Source organism: Macadamia integrifolia, chromosome 13 (assembly GCF_013358625.1).
Source record: "Macadamia integrifolia cultivar HAES 741 chromosome 13, SCU_Mint_v3, whole genome shotgun sequence".
Classification (NCBI taxonomy): Eukaryota; Viridiplantae; Streptophyta; class Magnoliopsida; order Proteales; family Proteaceae; genus Macadamia; species Macadamia integrifolia.
The window spans coordinates 4252584-4271754 of NC_056569.1; the positions used below are offsets into that span (position 1 = coordinate 4252584).

At 38.1% G+C, this 19171-nt stretch overlaps 1 protein-coding gene across 3 annotated transcripts in view; it reads right to left on the minus strand.

The window, feature by feature from the left end:
• Positions 1 to 16618, minus strand: part of LOC122059753 (endonuclease III homolog 1, chloroplastic) — a 17841-nt gene extending 1223 nt beyond the window's left edge. Inside the window, exons 1-9 of one of the 3 annotated variants that reach the window (XM_042622790.1) lie at positions 16418 to 16618; positions 16182 to 16303; positions 15202 to 15265; positions 13451 to 13519; positions 11204 to 11322; positions 1991 to 2057; positions 1509 to 1594; positions 1096 to 1233; positions 910 to 1014 (exon numbers count right to left, since the gene is read on the minus strand). In XM_042622790.1, the coding sequence (XP_042478724.1) occupies positions 910 to 1014; positions 1096 to 1233; positions 1509 to 1594; positions 1991 to 2057; positions 11204 to 11322; positions 13451 to 13519; positions 15202 to 15265; positions 16182 to 16303; positions 16418 to 16553 (906 nt within the window). In that variant the 5' untranslated portion in view covers positions 16554 to 16618. Of the gene's footprint in view, positions 1 to 909; positions 1015 to 1095; positions 1234 to 1508; positions 1601 to 1990; positions 2058 to 11203; positions 11323 to 13450; positions 13520 to 15201; positions 15266 to 15586; positions 15915 to 16181; positions 16304 to 16417 lie in introns of those variants that run through there. The other 2 variants (XM_042622789.1, XM_042622791.1) reach the window with 2 other exon arrangements.
• Positions 16619 to 19171: the final 2553 nt, after the last annotated feature.

Consider the following 19171-nt stretch of genomic DNA (forward strand, 5'->3'; position numbering starts at 1 on the left):
GGTGGGTGGTGTTGGGGGATGTAATATTTGAGTTGGTAAAAACAAACAGAATTTTGTTCTGCAGCCAACTCCATGCACATTTGATACCTTTGAGCACAATATAAAACATGACTCATCTTGTACAAAGATTGATTTGAGTGAATATTTTCAGTAATTCAAGAACTTAGGAGAGTCAAAGCGCAAACCACCTGACCCTCCCAGTACAGACTACCTAACCACCTCCCTTAACAGCCATCGCCAGAGCATAGCAGAAAAGTGCATCTGGACATAGAACAAAGCACTCACCAAAATATATATATATATATATATTGAAGAGAAACCCCGAAAACTGCACCTTAAGGAAAGTGATCAACAGAGAATTTTCCGTCAGCATGTTATGGCCAATCCTATCAATACGAAAGGCATGCGTGGTTGCCATAATGGTGCAAAATACACAAAACAAGTGAACATATCCAGTAGCACAATTTAACTTATAAAAGAATTATTTCTTGGCTTGACCAGGCCAGGCATAATCCTCAACTCTAAAAAAGTTATGGCCAAGTCTACACTACTGACCATTCAGTAGACAGTATAGACACTAAACAGCATCAAACAGATGTCAGTGCAAAGCAGACAACTCGACACCAAGATGAGACCCAACTAGATATTCTACTGTTAACTGACAGTCATACAATTGCATCCATCATATCATTGGCACGATCTTGGCAGTTGGCAAGTTCGGAATAAAAGGCAATCGGTCCATTTCACAGAAGGAGGCTGCTATTATCTGATCAGATCAACCTTTGGCATATTATCCCCCAACTGTGATGTCCAATATTTCATCCTGAGGGAAGCAATTCTACATGGTTGGTAGACCAACATTCCTTTGGTTCTCTGACCAGTTGAGTACCCAACATTTGGCAAATATACCTGTTTTGTGCCTGGCCGCGATACCCACCCAAGGCGATTGCAAATGCGATGCACATGAGTGTCTACGCATATCCCTTGAACATTGTTCCATCCTACATTCATAACCTAGACCATCACAGAAAATAAAGAAATTGAATGAACTAAAAAAGTGTCTTAATCAATTCAAATTAAATTATTTTATCCTACCAGGTGAGCCATCTTAGGACCTATTCCTGGAAGTGAAAGCAAATCCTCCAAAGAACTGGGAATATCTCCTTCATACTTCATTCGACAGATATTTGCAATTTTCTTCAAGTTAGAAGCCTTCCGTGTGTAAAACCCAACCTAAATAAGTGTATATGTTTAATAAGTATTCTAAATTAATGAAGGAAGATGAACTTATTACGAGTAAATGAACCAAGAATTTGTAAGAATGCCAGCCTAATAATGCAGACTTTTTTTTTTTAAATATATTTCCGTTGGTCAAGTCACCCCTTAATTTGCTCCCCCTCTCCTCCCTGCTTGAGTCAAGTCAACCAGGAAAGTTTCTTCAGAAAACGAATCAAGGGGTTTAAGAGGAGGCATTCCTACCAAAAAAAAAAGTTTAAGAGGAGGCATACTGGGTAAATCAAGTCCTTGATAGTTGCCTCATCAGCATCTTCAATGGCATCAGCAGTAAGTAGACCATTTTGAAGTAGCCTTTGCACTGCTCCTGCACACCTAAAAGAATTTAGCATGTGACCAAAGTATCTAGTAGGTGTAAAGGAATGGTATGACAATTATAGATGCAATTACCATATGTATAAGGATGTGCATGCAGGTTTTCAGGACCAATAGTTTGTTTGTCCCACCCAGGAAATATAGAAAGAGAGACTGATAAACAGGCAGACACTGCAGTAAACTGCAATTTTAATAGCCAAGTGCATGTGCACCATCAAAAGGATGTCCTATTACACAGAAATTAATGACCTGGCTTGTAATACAGACTCTATATCGGTCAACAAGTGTACAAAGACAACTAATACAAAGTATACACTGAAAGGACAATATATCAGTATTGTAGATGTGAATTCCCAAGACAAAGATGACTAGTCAAACTTGCCATGAGTAACTCCATCCTTAGTTTGGCTTGAAAGTAGTGAAGACACCAAAACAGCAAATCGTCTTTCCTGATATAAAAATGATTGAAAAAAAGAAAAGAAAAGAAAGAGATACCAGTCAGTTATCAAAAGTGTAACTTTACCCATTGAATGACATACATTTAAAGCATAAGCATTCAATTTTCAGACCAAATATGAATATACTAATAAATGAATTATGATTTCTGTAGTAAGTCTAAGAACATTGTAATCAAAATAAAAGATAAAAATATGAAAATGTTATTACTTCACCTTTATTACTAATACGGCAAGTACAAAATTTAAGGCATCTCCATACAGTAAAAGATGGACAACTTCAAGGCTTACTTTTTGGAGAGTCAAGGGGGAGGGATCCACAAAATATTCCCCTACAGGGAGCACATATCCTCCTCTTTGCAAGCAATAAGGGTATCCAACTGTGCCTCATAAGAAGAAACACATCATAAGAGTTCTTGATAACCAGACTAGGGACATAACTTTCAACAAATCTTCCAATATCTAGCCTGCTTACCAAAAATGACCCGATATACAGGCAGTAAAGAAACAATCAATTTCTTGGAACGCCAATTTACAGAATGGACTGCACAACTTGATACAGGTGCTTGATGCAATGATTAAAACTTAGGATGCCAGCATGAAGATAAGGGTCCAAGTCTGAGGAAGGCCACTTCATGCAAATTGCCAAAGGCTAGGACTGAATCCAGTGCATACCACCCAGGACTTGTGAAAACGGGACTGAAACAGGTTATGAACTCACAGCCCTATACCAGATAGCTATTTTCAAACATCTAAAGCTACAACAGTTCAGTGGTATCCTATCCATATTGCTCCATGAATGATAACAAGGGACCCAGATATATATCAACTCAACATTCACAAAAACATTAGTCCAAATACTTGTGGCTGGCCGCACTGGGTCTTATTCCATCATTCTACTCCTTGGGCCCACACTGGATCTTACTCCTCCATTCTACTCCTTGGGCCATATCTTCAATTAAATCATAATTCATAAGCACTTGCACCTTCTTATTAATCCAAAAGTAATTTTTGGTCTTCCTCTCATTCATGTTAATAATACCTTTCAAGTTTCAACAAACACCACCACATCACTCCTCAGTGGAGCATTGACCTTTTAGTGTATGACAGAACAATTAATCAATAGCCCATTTCTCATAACCTATCAGCATACCCAGAGATTCCAGAAAAAACTATTCATTTCTATTCTTTTGCAGCCATGCCTCTTGTTAATGTACCACAAGGGAGTATACTGGTCATAGTATTTATATTGTGGGCTTGTATAATTTAAACACGAATATACAAGCACTTGTGTCTTTCATAGTTTATAAATATATTAGTGTACTCACGGTTGGAGGAAACTACAATCCCTACCAAGAGCCCTATTTCTTCTCTCAGTTTTTCTTCTTCTTCTTTTCTTTCTTTCTATCTTCTTCTCTCACCTTTTCTCTGGTTTGTTGGTGGTGATTAATGTAGTGTTGATATTATAACATGTTACCCACAGGTTCGAAACTTGGAAACAGTCTGCGAAGCAGGGGGTAAGGCTGCGTACATTTGCCCCTCCTGGACCTGCAATAGTAGGAGCCTCTCATGCACTGGGTTGCTCTTTTCAATAGTAGGAGCCTCTGACATGGTATCAGTGCTTCATTAACCAGTGACTGAAGTTTTTTTTTTTGCTCCGAAAATCTCTCGAGTTCTTTGTGGCTGTGTGCAGCAGTTATTGCTGCTATTATCTCTAATGGCTTCTTTTGTTTAATCACGACATACAAACAATGAAACACGAGATTTTTTTTCCATGTGCTGTTCTTGGTGCATCATTGTGTTTGGAATGGAAAATGTAAAGTATGTTTTTTTTCCAACATTGAAGATGTTCAGAAAATATCCAGCGGCTGCCCTATTTGGTTGTTCTCGACTTCAACAATATTTCTCATAATTGATGGTGCTACCATTGGATGAAAGCAATTTTTGATAGTGGTTTCTATTTACATCCTCTACATTCAATCCAAGTATGAGCCTGGTCAGACTGGCTGATGGTGAGATATCTATGCTATTTTTTAGGATCTTGGTTTCTATATTTTGGAGCCAGATCCATTACTCATCATCCGGCCATTGGATTTCTTGGAAAATTGGGAAGGCTTATCATGCTATTTCAGTGGGGTTTTTTTAAGGCAATTAAATAAAGATTGGCTCCTGCAGCTTGTTTTCTCTTTACAGAACAGATTTTCTGCCCCTGGCCCCTGTGGTCTGCAATTTTGTCAAGGAAGAATTCTTTCATCAACAGCCCTTGTTTCTGATCTGTTCTGGATTTTAACCTGTTTGTAGTTAAATTGGTAATTTTATATGCATATTATTAGTTTGGTTCCTGTATAATCTGTTCTGCTTTACTTCACTACAATGATGCTGGACTTTCTTCCATCCTGCTGGTTACTTTCCACTACATGGTATGGCTGTTAGTAAGGCTCTCTTTGGTATGATTTCCATTTGTATTTATTAACTATTTTTTAGAAATTATTTGTGACAATAAATTATAGACCACAAATAGTATTTGTTTGGTTACTATTTATAAAATAGATTAGGGAAATTTACATCCACCACCCCTCGCCTTTGCCCCAATTACATCACCCCCCCTCTCGTTTCGTTTTTAACATTTAAACCCAAACAACTAACCCGTTTCACTGGTGTTAGTTTTGAATTTAAAAAGACCAAACTACCCTTCCTACCTGTTTTTTACCCTTTTAACATCTTTTGCTTAAAAAAAATCCCCAAATCCCAACCCTAACTGAACGTTACATTCTCCAATGAAGGAGAGGTGCTCTTCCTTCCGGTGAAGTCGATAGCCTTCTCTCAGCCATGTCTCTGACCATGAAAACCCTAACACAAGCTTTGGCGAAGACCGCAGCTGTGATCGAGAAGACAGTTCAGACGACTGTACAGGAGGTCACAGGTCCAAAGGCCCTTCAAGACTATGATCTCTTGGAACAGATCTGGAGGTCCTGGCCTCGTATGGAAGCTCTACTCTGCAAAATCCCATGAATCTACTCCTGCGCAGTACCCAATCATCTGTGCTAGGCTCCTTGACAAGCATGCACTTTCCGAGGCTAGGTTACGTGCAGGTCTCTCGAAGGCAGCTGAAGACTCTTTCTTCGATATAATTCATGCCGATGCTGCTCGTTTGGTTCAGCTTCGGCACCCCAGAGTTGTTCACCTGGTTCAGGCTTTGGATGAGACCAAGAACGCAATGGCGATGGTCACAGAACCGCTCTTTGCTTCAGTTGCTAATACTATTGGTGCTGTTGATAATATTGCCAAGGTGCCCAGGAGCTTAAAGGCATGGTAGGTAGTGGAAATTTGTTAAAGTTGCAGGTTTTTTGTTCTGAAATCATTTTATGTTGCTGTGAATCTGAAAAATCATTCATTTGCCATGTTCTGCTGATATCTTTATGCAAAATTGGTAATTCACATTGGTTTTTTCTATTGAGAAGAGATCCGTTACGCTTTCTTAATTCTTCTCTGCCCCTCATTCCTCCGGTCGGGATGTTGGGCTTCCCCCTAGCTTGCGCATGAAATTTCCTTCCTATATGGTGTGATCGAGATAGTATACTGAAAACCCAGAAGCAATGTGGTGTGATCTTCGAGTACGAATCGAAAGTCTGAAATCCCAGACAGGAAATCAAATTGCAGAGACGAGACTCACCGGTTTCGTCCTCTATGGTTTATGGAAGTTATGGGCAGAATCGCAGCCTCCAACCCCCTGTTTCGCCGGAACAACCTACGAGAATCGCAGCCTCCTGTTTCATCGGAACAACATATGGTGAGGAACGTCCCATTGCCGGAACAACCTACGGTGAGGAATTGCAGACCAAGTTAGAAACCCCAAGTCCCAAAGTGTTTGCTCTTTCGTAGGTTGTAGAAATAAGGAAGGGTATTTTGGGGATTTAAAAAAATGGGTTCAAGTTAACGGGAAAAACCTCAAACCAATGAAACGGTGTTAGTTTTTTGGGTTTAAATGTAAAAACCAAAAAGAGGGGGGGTGATGTAATTGGGGCAAAGGCGAGGGGTGGTGGATGTAAATTTCCCAATAGATTATATAATGAGAAAATAGGTTTCAGGTTTCGGGTTTCACCTTCAGCTTTGAGCTTCAAGTGAGAGGGATGATAGGATTTGAGATTTTTTATTGGAAAAGTATAAAACATATTGAAGTTACTTATTTACCTTGATTTTGAGTAGTTTAGCACTCGTGCTCATTTAAGGTAGTGCAAAAATCAATATAAATGATTTGTTGCCACAATTCACAAATAGCTTGAGAGTAATATGTGATTTATGATTTATTCAAATTTATTATAAATAGAAATAAGTGCTATAAATTATACCAAACACTTGTAAAAATAAAATAAGTAAAATAAATACAAATAGAAATCAAACCAAAGAGAGCCTAAGTCTTTTGTCGACTCTATAAATGATCAATCACATAAATTTTTCAAGTTGAATGGTGCGTCAAATTATCTACTCTAGGCACAGGCTGTCAAAGCATATTAATGCAAAAGGTAAACTGGATTATTTGACTTCATCCCCATCTTCTTTAGCTGATACTATATATAAAGACTGGATGCATGAGAATGATACATTGTTCATATGGTGGTGAAATAGCATGGTGATGGAGGGCCGGTAGAGAAAGGGAAGAAATCCCTGAGAAAACTCAGAGGTGCAGGGGAGAAGAGAAGAATTCGCACAGGGGGTGGAAAGGAGGTCACACGTCTTGCACCATACCCGGCACCAAAACATTCAATTCAAGTCATTCTCAAAATCTGTCTAATAAATTGGGTTACATGCCTTTATATAATAAATTGAAATTAAAACTTGCCTAATAAAATCTAAAATTAAATTAGCAGCTCCTAATTACTTCCTAAGTTCTAACTAATGAAATTAGAAATAAAATAACACTCAAATTGGTAACTCCTAATTGATTAACAACTACCCAAAATAAAAGATTACATATCTCTCCAAATAAATTAACTCATTATTTCCTAAATAAAGTAAATCCTAAAATATTCTATTGATCCCAAAAATCCAATCGGATCCGGCTTATCTCAGTTAAGATTGCCCGAAAGGTCAACCCAGTTCAGCCTCAATTCTACATCAACTCTCTCAATGTTGAAAAAAACTCATCCACGAGTTTTAATGAATGATAACAATAAAAACTCACAAACGGGGGTGAGTTGCTCGTTTGCATTGCGAATAAAATCCATGATGTGAAGCTTTGGAGGTGCATTCAAGTCCGGAAAATCATGGGGAAGAACGAATTCATGATGGTGAACAACTAGCACTGCATTGATGTCCTTCATTACTTGATCCATGATTTTCTCACTTTCCACAATAGGGTGGTCTTCCACTTGTGTTGATGCATCTGATTCGTCTTGTGGTTGTACTGGGGGTATCACTTTCTTTGACTCAACCAATCCATGAAGATTAAATGTTTTATGCATGCGGTAAGCCTGGACGATGCACATATTGTTGTCACGATCAAGGATGTCGTCTCGTTGTTCCAACCAGCATTGATCCAATTTAATGATGCATTGAGGGGAGTCAAACACTTCACAAAAAGCACCATCATAATAATGAGAAACAGAAAATTCAATGAATACATCATCCTGTGACTAAAAATAATCTGATTGGTTTTTAACAACATATCCACCACAGATCATCAGACAAAATTGTCGTGTTGTCTTTACTCAATCAATAAACGAGCAGGTGTTCCATTTGGCAGTTGCACTCTAAATTTGAACACAAAAGGTTCCTTGACAATAATAAAAGGTCCAAATAAAATGAGGGGCAAAATGGTAAATATAGGGAAATCCTTTAGTGAGTGGCACACTTGTAAATATGGAGAATCTTACCCTAAAGCAAAAAAAGGTCACGCGTGGGTGGGAGGGTAAATTTGACAACTGGTTTAGAAAAATAGGACTAAAGATAATAAGATGGGATGTGAGGGGTAAAAGGGGAATAGGTATGGTTCTCTTTCTCTCTACCTTTTCTCGACTTCTCATCTTCTTCGTCTTTATTATTTTTTTTTTTTTCACTACTTCTGGGTAATACTGGAAACCGAGGAGTCGACTATATTCACAAAAGAAAGAGGAGTGAGTACTGAGGAGTAAGGAGGTCTTCTTCCCCCGGAGATGAGGAAACAACCGCGAGAATCCAAACACGAGGTCAACAAAGATTTGGACTTCGACTTCTCACGCTGGCAAGGAAAGCTTCAGCTCACGACTTTTGGTACACCAAGAAGAAGAGATCAACCCATGACTAGGGAAACCAAAGGCTTGCGGCAGGAGGGCAAAAAAACAAGCATGAATTTCTTTTGGTTGATCTTGTATCTCTCGCTCTCTCTTTTCTTCTTCTTCTTCTTCTTTTATTTTCTCTTTTTCGGTTGCCGCGAAGAAGGGGTGGAGTCGATTGAGGGCTGTTTAAAACTTGCCTAATAAAATTTAAATTAAATTAACAACTCCTAATTACTTCCTAAGTTCTAACTAATGAAATTAGAAACGGAATAAAACTCAAATTGGTAACTCCCTATTTGACTAACTACCCAAAATAAAAGATTACATATCTCCCCGAATAAAATAATTCATTATTTTCTAAATAAAGTAAATCCTAAAATATTCTATTGATCCCAAAAATCCAATCGGATCCGATTCATCTCAGTTGAGATTGCCCGAAATGTCAACCCGGTTCAGCCTCAATTCTGCATCACATGGAGCCATCAGTGGCTGCTAATCTCATGTTCCATACTACTCTGTTAAGGGAGAGTGGGATGATTTGAGGGAAAGTCACTTGCAAGACAAAAATTTGTCGCGAGTTTATGATTTGTATCAGAAAAAACTTTCTTTCAAGCAGAATGGTAAGTCAGCAGGTGAATATTATAGTTCCCTCAAGAGTATGTGGGAATCAACTTATCTCTATTGATCTTGAAGTGTTGAAATCTCAGTGTGCAGAGTTCCAAGTTGCCAAATTTCACTCGGGTGTAGATCCTAAGTTTTAGCCAGTGAAAAGTCGATTGCTTACAGGAGAAAAGGTGCCTTCAATGAACTAAGCTTTCTGTTTCATTCAGCGAATTGTCTCTCCTTCCCTTGCCAAATCTGAATCCACTTCTTCGACCAAATATAGTTCTGCATTTGTTACTACTTACTAGTAGCAGTGGTAGTAAACATGGCTCGGGTTTTCCTGGTTGAGGTTGAGGTTCAAGGGGAGGGAGAGGACGTGGTGCTGGTGGTTGAGGAGGAAGAAACCTAATCAGCATGTCTTCCAGTGTTCTTATTGTGGTAAGCCCAATCACACTGTCGATAAGTGTTGCGCGAAGTATGGTAAACCTGAGTGGGCACAACAGTTGGCCAATTCCACAGTGATTGATGGGTGTTTTGAGTATTGTCATCTAGACACACCAGCTTTGCCTCTACATCTGGAGCTGGTCCATCAGGCTCTTTGTCTCGAGATGACTATAACCAGCTACTTAAACGACTTCAGCAACTTGAGGCTTTCACTCCTTCATCCACTGCCACACTAGTCCACATAGGTACAGCGCTTCTTGCCTCCTCCTCTCCTACCAATTGGGTCATTAACTCTAGTGCATCCAATCATATGACCGGTTAGTCTAATGTGTTTACTTTTTTTCATAAATTACTCATCCATCCCAGGTGATTCTCACTAATGGATCCTCAACTCAAGCTTCCGGGCATGGCATTGTTTCTCCCCTTCATTCCTTGTTGTTGATCTTTTTTCCTTCATCATTCTTGTATCTTTTCTTCATGTACCTCATCCCCATGTAAGCTGGCTATGGGTCCACTAATCTGTAAAAAAAAAATCCCTTCTGTAAAGCCTGTTGATTGATGGCTATGGCCAGAATATAGACTTGAATATTGGCCCAAGAAATAACAGAATGTGGCCTAAATATGCTGATTTGATGTGCTGACTATTAGGCTGCACGAGTGTCTGGATCTTACACATCGATCTACATAAGGAAGAACATTGATATACCCATATACCACAAGGAGGTTTATTGGTCATAGTATTTGTTATTGTGGGCTAATGAGGAATTTACGCATAAGTATACATGTCCTTGTAATTTGTTTCTCTCATAAATTATAAATATATTAGGGTACTCACGGTAAAAGGAACTAAAATCTCTACCGATAGCCCTATTTCTTCTTCTTCTTCTTCTTCTTCTCTTTCTTTCTTCTCTCACCTTTTCTGTGGTTTGCTGGCGCTGTTTAATACAGTTTTGATATTGTGACACTGACCCAGCTCTACTACACTCACCGTATGTAAGTGTTGTTTCTTGTCACCCAACATCCTGTTTATAATAAGTGGTTGGTCTCATAACCCTCTTAAGTTTTACTAAGTGAGTTTGTACTTTCTACTTAAGACCACTATCTTATCCATGGCACACCAGACTTCGGGAAGTTTACCACTCTATAATATACTTCTTTTCATGTAAAAATTATACCAAGGCCTTTTATCTTCTTTTCTCTAGGCTTTTTTATCAGTCAAATAAGTAGAAAATAGCTTTAGTGGTCAATTTCTATAGAATAAACCCAAACTGATTTTCTGCTAAGTTCATGTCTTAGTTTACATGCAATATCTTTCTCCTGAAGGAACTATATACTTATAGAAATTTAAAGTGAACCTTCATGACTAAGACAGACAGACAGCAGAGGGAATATTCAAAGCACAATATAGAACAACACAATTAATATTAACAGAAGCATGTTAAGCAACAAATCTGGAAAGCAATGTTCATGATAGGATGGATAAGATACTTCCATTATAACCCTTCTCAATTTGTGTACCGACATGCATGATCAGTCCCATTTGTGGTCTTAAAAAAGTGTGTGGTTTAATCAATAATCATTTTATACTCTTTTGGTGATTTAAACCACTTAGTAAATTAAATTTATTTATTACTATATGAACAGAAGCTTGTATAAAATAAACGTCATTGGAAAATAGGGAAGAATAAAGATGGGAATAATACAAGAACAAAAGTTCTGGTAATATGCGTTACCAAACTACACATCCAACCCAAAGGAGCAACCAGATGCATTTTACTGACCTAAAGATTCTATCCTAAACTGTTGGAGAACCCTCTGAAATTGAGAGAACTATACTACCTTTGGTGGGAGAGTGCTGCCAGCTTTCTCACATCCCATTGAATCTACTGGAGCATCATCTGAAGACCTCATTTTACGTATCCCTTCAAGGACTTCTTCCCAATTAGCAGGTGGTTCCACTGTATCAGATGAGATGAGTAATTAGAATTTTCTGTTGAAGGATAGGCTGGGAAGTCATCTGTTTATACAAAGGCTTCTTTTTTCCTTATCCAATTAAAATGCTGCAACACAGTGATTTCCCAGGAGGTCACGATCACAGCACAACTATTTAAGTTTAACAAGTTCATAACCAGACGATAGAACCCTTCCAAATTAAAAATCTTTCAGGACAGTTTTGTATTATTTTGATTAAATGAAAATGAAACAGAATTTTTATCATTCATAATATTGGGTCAAGGAAATCTCCCAAGTGGAAAAAAATGATAATTACAAAACTAAGACAAAAAAATAAATAAATAAATAAAATAAAATTTATTCGGACATATTCCTGCCCCTTCTCAGTTCTCACACCTCTAGATGCAAAAAGGACGCAATCACCATTCATCAGAATACACCCCCCCCCCAAAAAAAAAAAAAAAAGATCAGCAGCCTCAAACAGACCAGTTTTCAACCCTCTTGAGTTTTCCACAACAAAGATGAGCCTTACTGCTGATTTATGGACACCCTCTGCAAACAGCCAATGAAAATCCTGGTCCTAATCATAATTTTTGAACTCGATACACGAAAAATATTTTTTAAAGAATGACAAGGAATATAAGAGAGATTATAGGAGTTGATGTCTTCTAAACCAAAGGGCAATGCCGTATCCATGTCTGCATCTCAATTAGGCAAGATTCCCCATTGAGCTCATGTAATCGTGGTCATTGAATACCTTTTCTAAAGTTCTTTCCTGAGGGAAAATAGGTGCCAGCAATTGTGGAAGACCTCATCAAACGCCCCCCCTTTTTGATGCAGTAGCGCTGGCGTGGTTGGACCAACATGACCTGATTTGGCCGCCCAAACTAAGGCAAACCAGACCTAAACCATTGGCTAGAAGAGATTTATTTCTATGCTGGCGACAGGCAATGTAATCTTTTTATTTTATTTGGTTTTATTTTTTAGGAAACAGCCTCTCCACAAAGCGGTGGTAAGGCTGTTACATTTGCCCCTCCCAGACCCTGCGATAGCAGGAGCCTCGTGCACTGGGACACCTTTTTTTTTTTTTAAAGTTTCATAGTTGAGTAGGTTTCTTTATTAAGTTGGATTTCGTTTTTTATTTACACTATGTAAACAAACGATGGATAATAAGGTATACAATGAATGGATAGTTGTTGAGTGCTGTTGTGCCTCGGTTGATTCTCACTCCTTCTCTGCGTAATCCTTGAGTTGGCTCTTGTTTCAGATCCAACTCACTTCTCTTTTCTCTTCTTACTTGCTCCACAGTCCTTTCCTCCTCTCTGTTGCCTTATGTTTTACTACCTCTCTCTTCATAGTCGTCATCGCGTCTAGGCAACCCAACGCATTGGAGGGGGCCTGGACACAAAGCGACACCAACAAGGCAACCAAGGTGCCTGGATAATGTCCAGGTGATTCCTAGACAACTATGTTTATCTTCTCTTCCTTTTCCCTGTTTCCCCTGGACGGAACCTACAGAGAAGTTGATCTGAATCAAGTTTACTCAACCCAGCTCCCCTCATTCTGGTATTTGGCAGGTTATTCACAAACCATTAGGCAATTGAACTCGTGAAAGTTGGTGACCAGTATTTGTGTGGATTGTAACATACAAATCAGATTTCAGAACTGACCCCCTTGTTCCACCGGGGAATATCATTCTTCTAACACTTCAACTTCAGGACTACTGCTGGTCGATACTAATAGTCTTACTTGTCGAGAATTTACACATGAAACTCCAGATTGAAAGGGATTCATGTGAGAAAGATTCTTGAATTGCATCAAAAGTTGGTTTCCATAGAAAACACCATTGAGACCTCTTCTCACAGCTGGAGAAGAGCTAACCCTACTGTGAGAGTGTGAGGAACGTTGCTTATTTATAGAAGATTAAAAGAAGAAATTAGCTAAGAACCCTTACTAAGTAAATACACAAATAACAAAAGAAACTTCACCCTACGGTAGACAGTAAAGACAACAGACAGCAACTTAACCCCACAGTAGATAACATGGACAATAGACAGTAAGTATGACACAGCAGCTTCAACAGTAGAGAAGACCCTAAAGACTTACAATCATCTTAAAGATTCCTCCAAATACCTTGTGGTGTGATAAATGAAGCATCCTTACTTCCCATGGGAAGCACTTTCGAAGTAGTGTTTGACTGTTCTGCAGAGTAATCACCATGCAGAAAGATTTAGGCTTTAGACAGAACAAAGTTACAATATGTTCATGCCAAAATAAGAGCAAACTAGCACTTAAATGAAATAAAATTACTCTGCAAACCCAAGTTGCTAAAGTACTTCCAAACAGCCTAACCACCCACTTTCATATTATGAGTTATGACAAAATATGCATTATTAAATTACAGAATATGGGCCTATTATTGTCCATATCTTTCCGAACTGCACTTAACATCAACTCTGATGCTAATAAATATAAAGCTTTTCTTCAATGAAAAATGTAACGTTTTATCATTTGGATAAACTTATGTCACTAAAAACATCATGTTAAATATTGCATATCACATCGTGCATGAGATGATTGGGAGCAGAAATTTTAGGCGGGCACATCGGAAGATGTTCTACAGCTAGCCACCTCATTCTGCCACATGGCAGGTCAGTTGGAGCTGAAATTTGTGGATAGGGAGACCCCATGGTCAAAAGCTCAAATGTCAAGTTTCAGCCCTATTGGAGTTCGTCAAGTGGCAAAACAAAGTATTGAAAAGTTCAGGACTACTGAGAGGATGCATGCTAAGACATGAACTGCTTAAAATACTGGGACACATGGAATAATGAGAGGGTGTGTGATGGTATTTGAGTCTGAAATTTGACACATGGCTAGTCCAGACCATGTTCTACATATCCAATAGTCATAATTGCCACATCACCGCTCCACGTGACAGAAATGGCCTGTCTGAGTGTCTGGATAATTTCTCCAGATGTGACTACCTAGAAAAACTTTTGCCAATAAAAGTTTCATCAAGATGAAACAAATATTGATGCATCTTGGGTCTTGCCAGTCATACTTTTAAAGTTCATCACAGAGAATTCTCTCAAAGCATCAGACAATCTCTCTCTTGTCCCCCCATACGACACTAATTTAGACAAAAAAATAGAATAAGGTAAGTATAAAGAATGAAAAGAGAGACTTATGAAACAAAATACTTGGATCATGAACCAGAATAATAAGTGATAGTCAAAGGAAAAACATCAGGTTACCATTAAATGATTCAAACATAACTGCTGACAATAAAGTTAATTATAAATCTTCCTCTAATTTGTAATTTCTCTCTACCCTTACTCCCTTTGCACTTCACGAGTGCATCTTCTTGTTGACTCAACCAAGTAGTTCCAGCAACTTAACCAAATCAGAGCTTCAAAATATAGGGAAGGGATCCTGGCTTTATCGTTTAATTTCCTGAAACACAAGAGACCTACATGAAAGATCTTCTTGGTTACTACGAGTAACCATAAACAACAGTGTTATAGCTGAGCACCAACAGGTTAAGCTAGATGATTAATGTTAAACACAACTAGGAGAATAACAGGCCAATAAGCTTGTAGACTATACATAAATAACTGCTCTAACTTTTAAAGGCTTCATGTTTATATGACGTAGAAGTTTCTATTTTTGCCCCCCATGTATAATAGTAAAAGAATAACAACATTAAAAGAGTAAGCTTTAATAAAATGTGAAATATATACAGTCAGCCAACAATAGAAACAGCTACTTTCTTGAAAAATGTGTCATATATATATATATATATATATCAGTTTGAATTCAAATAAATTCAAGGATTTAGTGTCAATAGCTGTAAATAATGTCAAAAGAAAAGAAGAAAACCCTACTCAACTGGGCGGATCCACTGGTCTTTCCATATGCAAACTCTTCAATTTCGGGTAAGCAACAAAGCTGCACAGGGTAAATGGACCGATAAGATAAATACACATTCATCGGCCTAGCCATAATATTTGACAAATCATGATACAAGTATGATATCTATCAAATAAAATAAATAAATAACGAAATGTTTGACACATCAGCTCAATAAATAAATTATTTTTTATAAATAGGTTTGCAAAGAATTTATTGAAAAGCAAAAAAAGGCATGCCATGTAACCAGGGGAAAAAGAAAAAGGAAGAAAGTAGAAGGCTTGCCAACGAAACAGAGGCCTAAGCATGAGAATTTCATTACGGTATATGAAAGCATTCTTTGACTCCTATAACTCTTACCCATCCTCCAATATTCTTAGAACCCATTTCCAGAACCAGTAATGAGAGGCTGATATCTTGTTCATCCATAATTGAAAAATATTCTCCCACCTTGCAATCCACCTCACTAGAGGAGCTAGAACAAGCAAGGATTACCCTTTCGCTATGATCATGGGAGGAGCCTACCTTTAATGGGCCTACTTCAGATGTATAACTTAACAGAACTCCTCAAAGAGATGCATACAAGACCCATAAACTGAGAAAAAACACATCAACAGGTGAAATATTTTACACTCCATAAGAAAGCATCATTTCGTTATACCAACAGTTCATGCAGATTATTACCCATAAACAAAATAGTTTATGCAAATTATTCTACATATAATTCAGGAAAAATGGAAAATGTAAAGAAGCTCGGTGCACAAGAAAAGTTGGAGTGATTTGATGGGTCACAGTAAATACTGATGTCGCTGAACATGATGAGTTTTAATTGGGGAAAAAGGGCAGCAGATTAGAGGGCTGAACTGGTTAAAAAAACCATTTTATAAAATTGGTTTTGGTTTAAGAACAGAAAAAGATAAACTTTTTTCCCCTCGAGGCTCGAGTCGATCCTTACTTTCAGTTCGAGAGGTTCTGTTTTGAGCTTCACTGCAGGAATTTCATCCTCCATTTTGACTCTTTTCTTCCTAACAAATACGCGAACGTCTGGCCCAGAAGCGCCAGTGGAAGATTCAGAACCTAAAAGACAAAAAATTCCCTTCTCGTCATTCAAAAAAACAAACCGAAGAATATCCACATTTGAATGGAAAAGAAAAACTGAAAAACAACTCAGAAATTTGAGAATCATCTCACCAGGTTCTAACTTTGAGTTTGAAATTCCAGTCTTAGATGGCAATCTTTTGGAATAAAATCTTCTTGTTTCCATTTTGAACTCGAGATTTGCAGAAGCAGATAGAAGTATGGAATTTCTAAAGAGAGTAAAAGACATTTGGGTGTTTTGGAGGGAGATAAAAAATAGGAAAAAAAATAATGAAGTTTTCCTCTTCCAAACGGGATTTTCTTCGGAACCCGTCGCCTACCGTACTTTTCATTTAAAAAAAACGCATTTTACCGCATCTTTCCATATCTGGTGTAAATCGCAAATTTTATAACCCCTCGAAAAAATTTCACCACCTGGTCACATGCCCCCCCAACACCCGACTCAGGGTCGCCTGGGACAGACCATCATGCCTCGTATAGGGGTGTCAATACCAAAATCGAATCGGTAAAGCCACCGTAGACCGAACCGATTGAATCTAGACCAAATCGAATCGAAAGCTCATAGGGCAAGTTTCTGTTTGGGAGATTGTACCCCCACTAATAAACCGAATGAACCCAAAACCAAACTGGAACCGACTCAAAATCTGGACCAAAATCGAAATAAATAAAAAAAAAGAGTCCAAAATTCATTAAAATATCAAGGTTCTACATAGTTTTGTACGGAAAATAAAACCCAAACCAGATAAAAAACCAAAATTGAACCGCACCGAAACCAAAAATCAAATCGAGATGAATTTCCTTATTGGTTCGGTTTTAATTTTGGTTTCGCCATTCCCACACCAAAACTAATTCAACTTGGACCAAACCAGGCCGAACTGAACCATTGACACCCCTACCTCCATGCATTTTCACCAGTCTGTGTATAGGTGCAATATCCACATGACCAAGTAGTGATCCCTCTCCCTAATTATTTTGTGGGGAAGGAAACATTGTCCGCTTGCACCCTTTACATTGAGACATAGATGAACGTAAAAATACCCAACATGTTGGGGTAGCTAAGTTTTTTTTCACACCCATCTATGTTTGAGCGTAGGGATTAAGGAACACTAGTCAAATAGGGTTATTTTTAGAAGTTTATACATCTCTAAATTTTGATACCCATCTTAAAACATCCAAACCCCACACGTGAGGATTCTTAATAATAATAATTTATATGCTTGTGATACGATCCTAGAATAACTCAATCTCATAAAATGGCTTACAAGATGAGAGGGACGTAAGACCATATCAACCACATTAATTCTCATAAGAAACTGATTAACCCCCATATGCTGATATGAGATTGTAATATACCACCATGTTTTCGAACCCAACATCCACGACGCCCAATTCCAGATCAGGTTGCTTTTTTAAGCGGCTTTTACTCTGCTCTAGGGTTTTTGCCTAGTGGCATGTAGCTCTTTCTTAGTGGCTCTCACTATGGCACTATGTCGCCCCTTCAGCTTGCAGGTTGGGCCAAGGATCGGTTGCTTTAATACTAGATAATACGTACTCAGATTTTGTGGAGACAAAATAGGAATATGAGATAAAAAAAAAAATATAAGAGAAGGAATAGGATCAGATTACCTTAGAGTAATAGGAGGCCGCTAACCTTAGTGGCTAATTAGGAGGGAGTCGGCCTCTGTCTCTAAAGAAAAAATGTAGGAGGTTTAATTCATTTTCTGGTTCAATTGTAATACTCATATTTAAAGAGATAATACATAATTAAGTAACTACTTTTACAATACTCATGACTCCTACTTACATACAACTACTCCCCCACTTCATACAACTACTAATTAAGGTATTATAACTCTACATAACTTCGCACGCCTTACATGTAACATTCCTTTCCACCTGAAATTGTCCTTGTTCTCAAGGACAAACAAAAGTGGCATCTTTCATGATAAATGTTAGGGCATACGGAAAAGTTTGTCCAATTGATTGAATGATCAATTCCCATGTCCTATGAAATCATCCCTATCCTCAAGGATAAAAAAAAGTGGCATATTTCATGAGAAATATTAGGGCATATGGGAAAGTTTGTCCAATTAATTGAAGGATCTATTCCCATGTCCTATATTGAAAATTTTTATTCGGTGAAAGTGCAATGATGATTCCACCATTAAAATCAATGAATAATGACTTTGAATCTTAAAATCATCTTGAATGATGGACCATTGGGGAAGTGTACTTGCAATTTTGACATGAAAGTTTATCCTTGAAATTGTCAACTACAACAATAGGAACGGTTGGTGCACCATTGTCGTTGTTGAAATGGGAAAGTTCAAGTTTGTCCAGTTTGGGTAGCATTGAAATGCAGTGCCCTACCAACTGCTCAAGGCAGATGAACTTTGTCCAAATTTTCTCTTGTCCAATGACAAGGGATGTAACATTTGCTTCCAACTTACTAAATTTCTCCTCCATCATGCCTAGCTCTGATACCAATTATACGGTTCTGGAAAAACTCAACCCCATAGACCGGCTTACAAGGTGAGGGGACCCAAAACCATATCAACCCACAATAATTCCTATAGGAAACCGATGTGGGATCAACCCCCATATGTTGACATGTGATCATAACAACTTGCTACATATACACATATATATATATTCATGGTTCACTCCCAAAGAAAATTTGTATCAAACACACATTAAATAGGACAAAGTTTTCTTACACTTTAGCTGAATGAGGGAACAGTCCAGATGTGACCCCCTCCCACTCTATCCTCCTCTATATATCCTAGGGCGGCAAGGCACCATGGTGAAAGATTCTCATTCATTGTATCTTCAGGAAAACTCAATCTA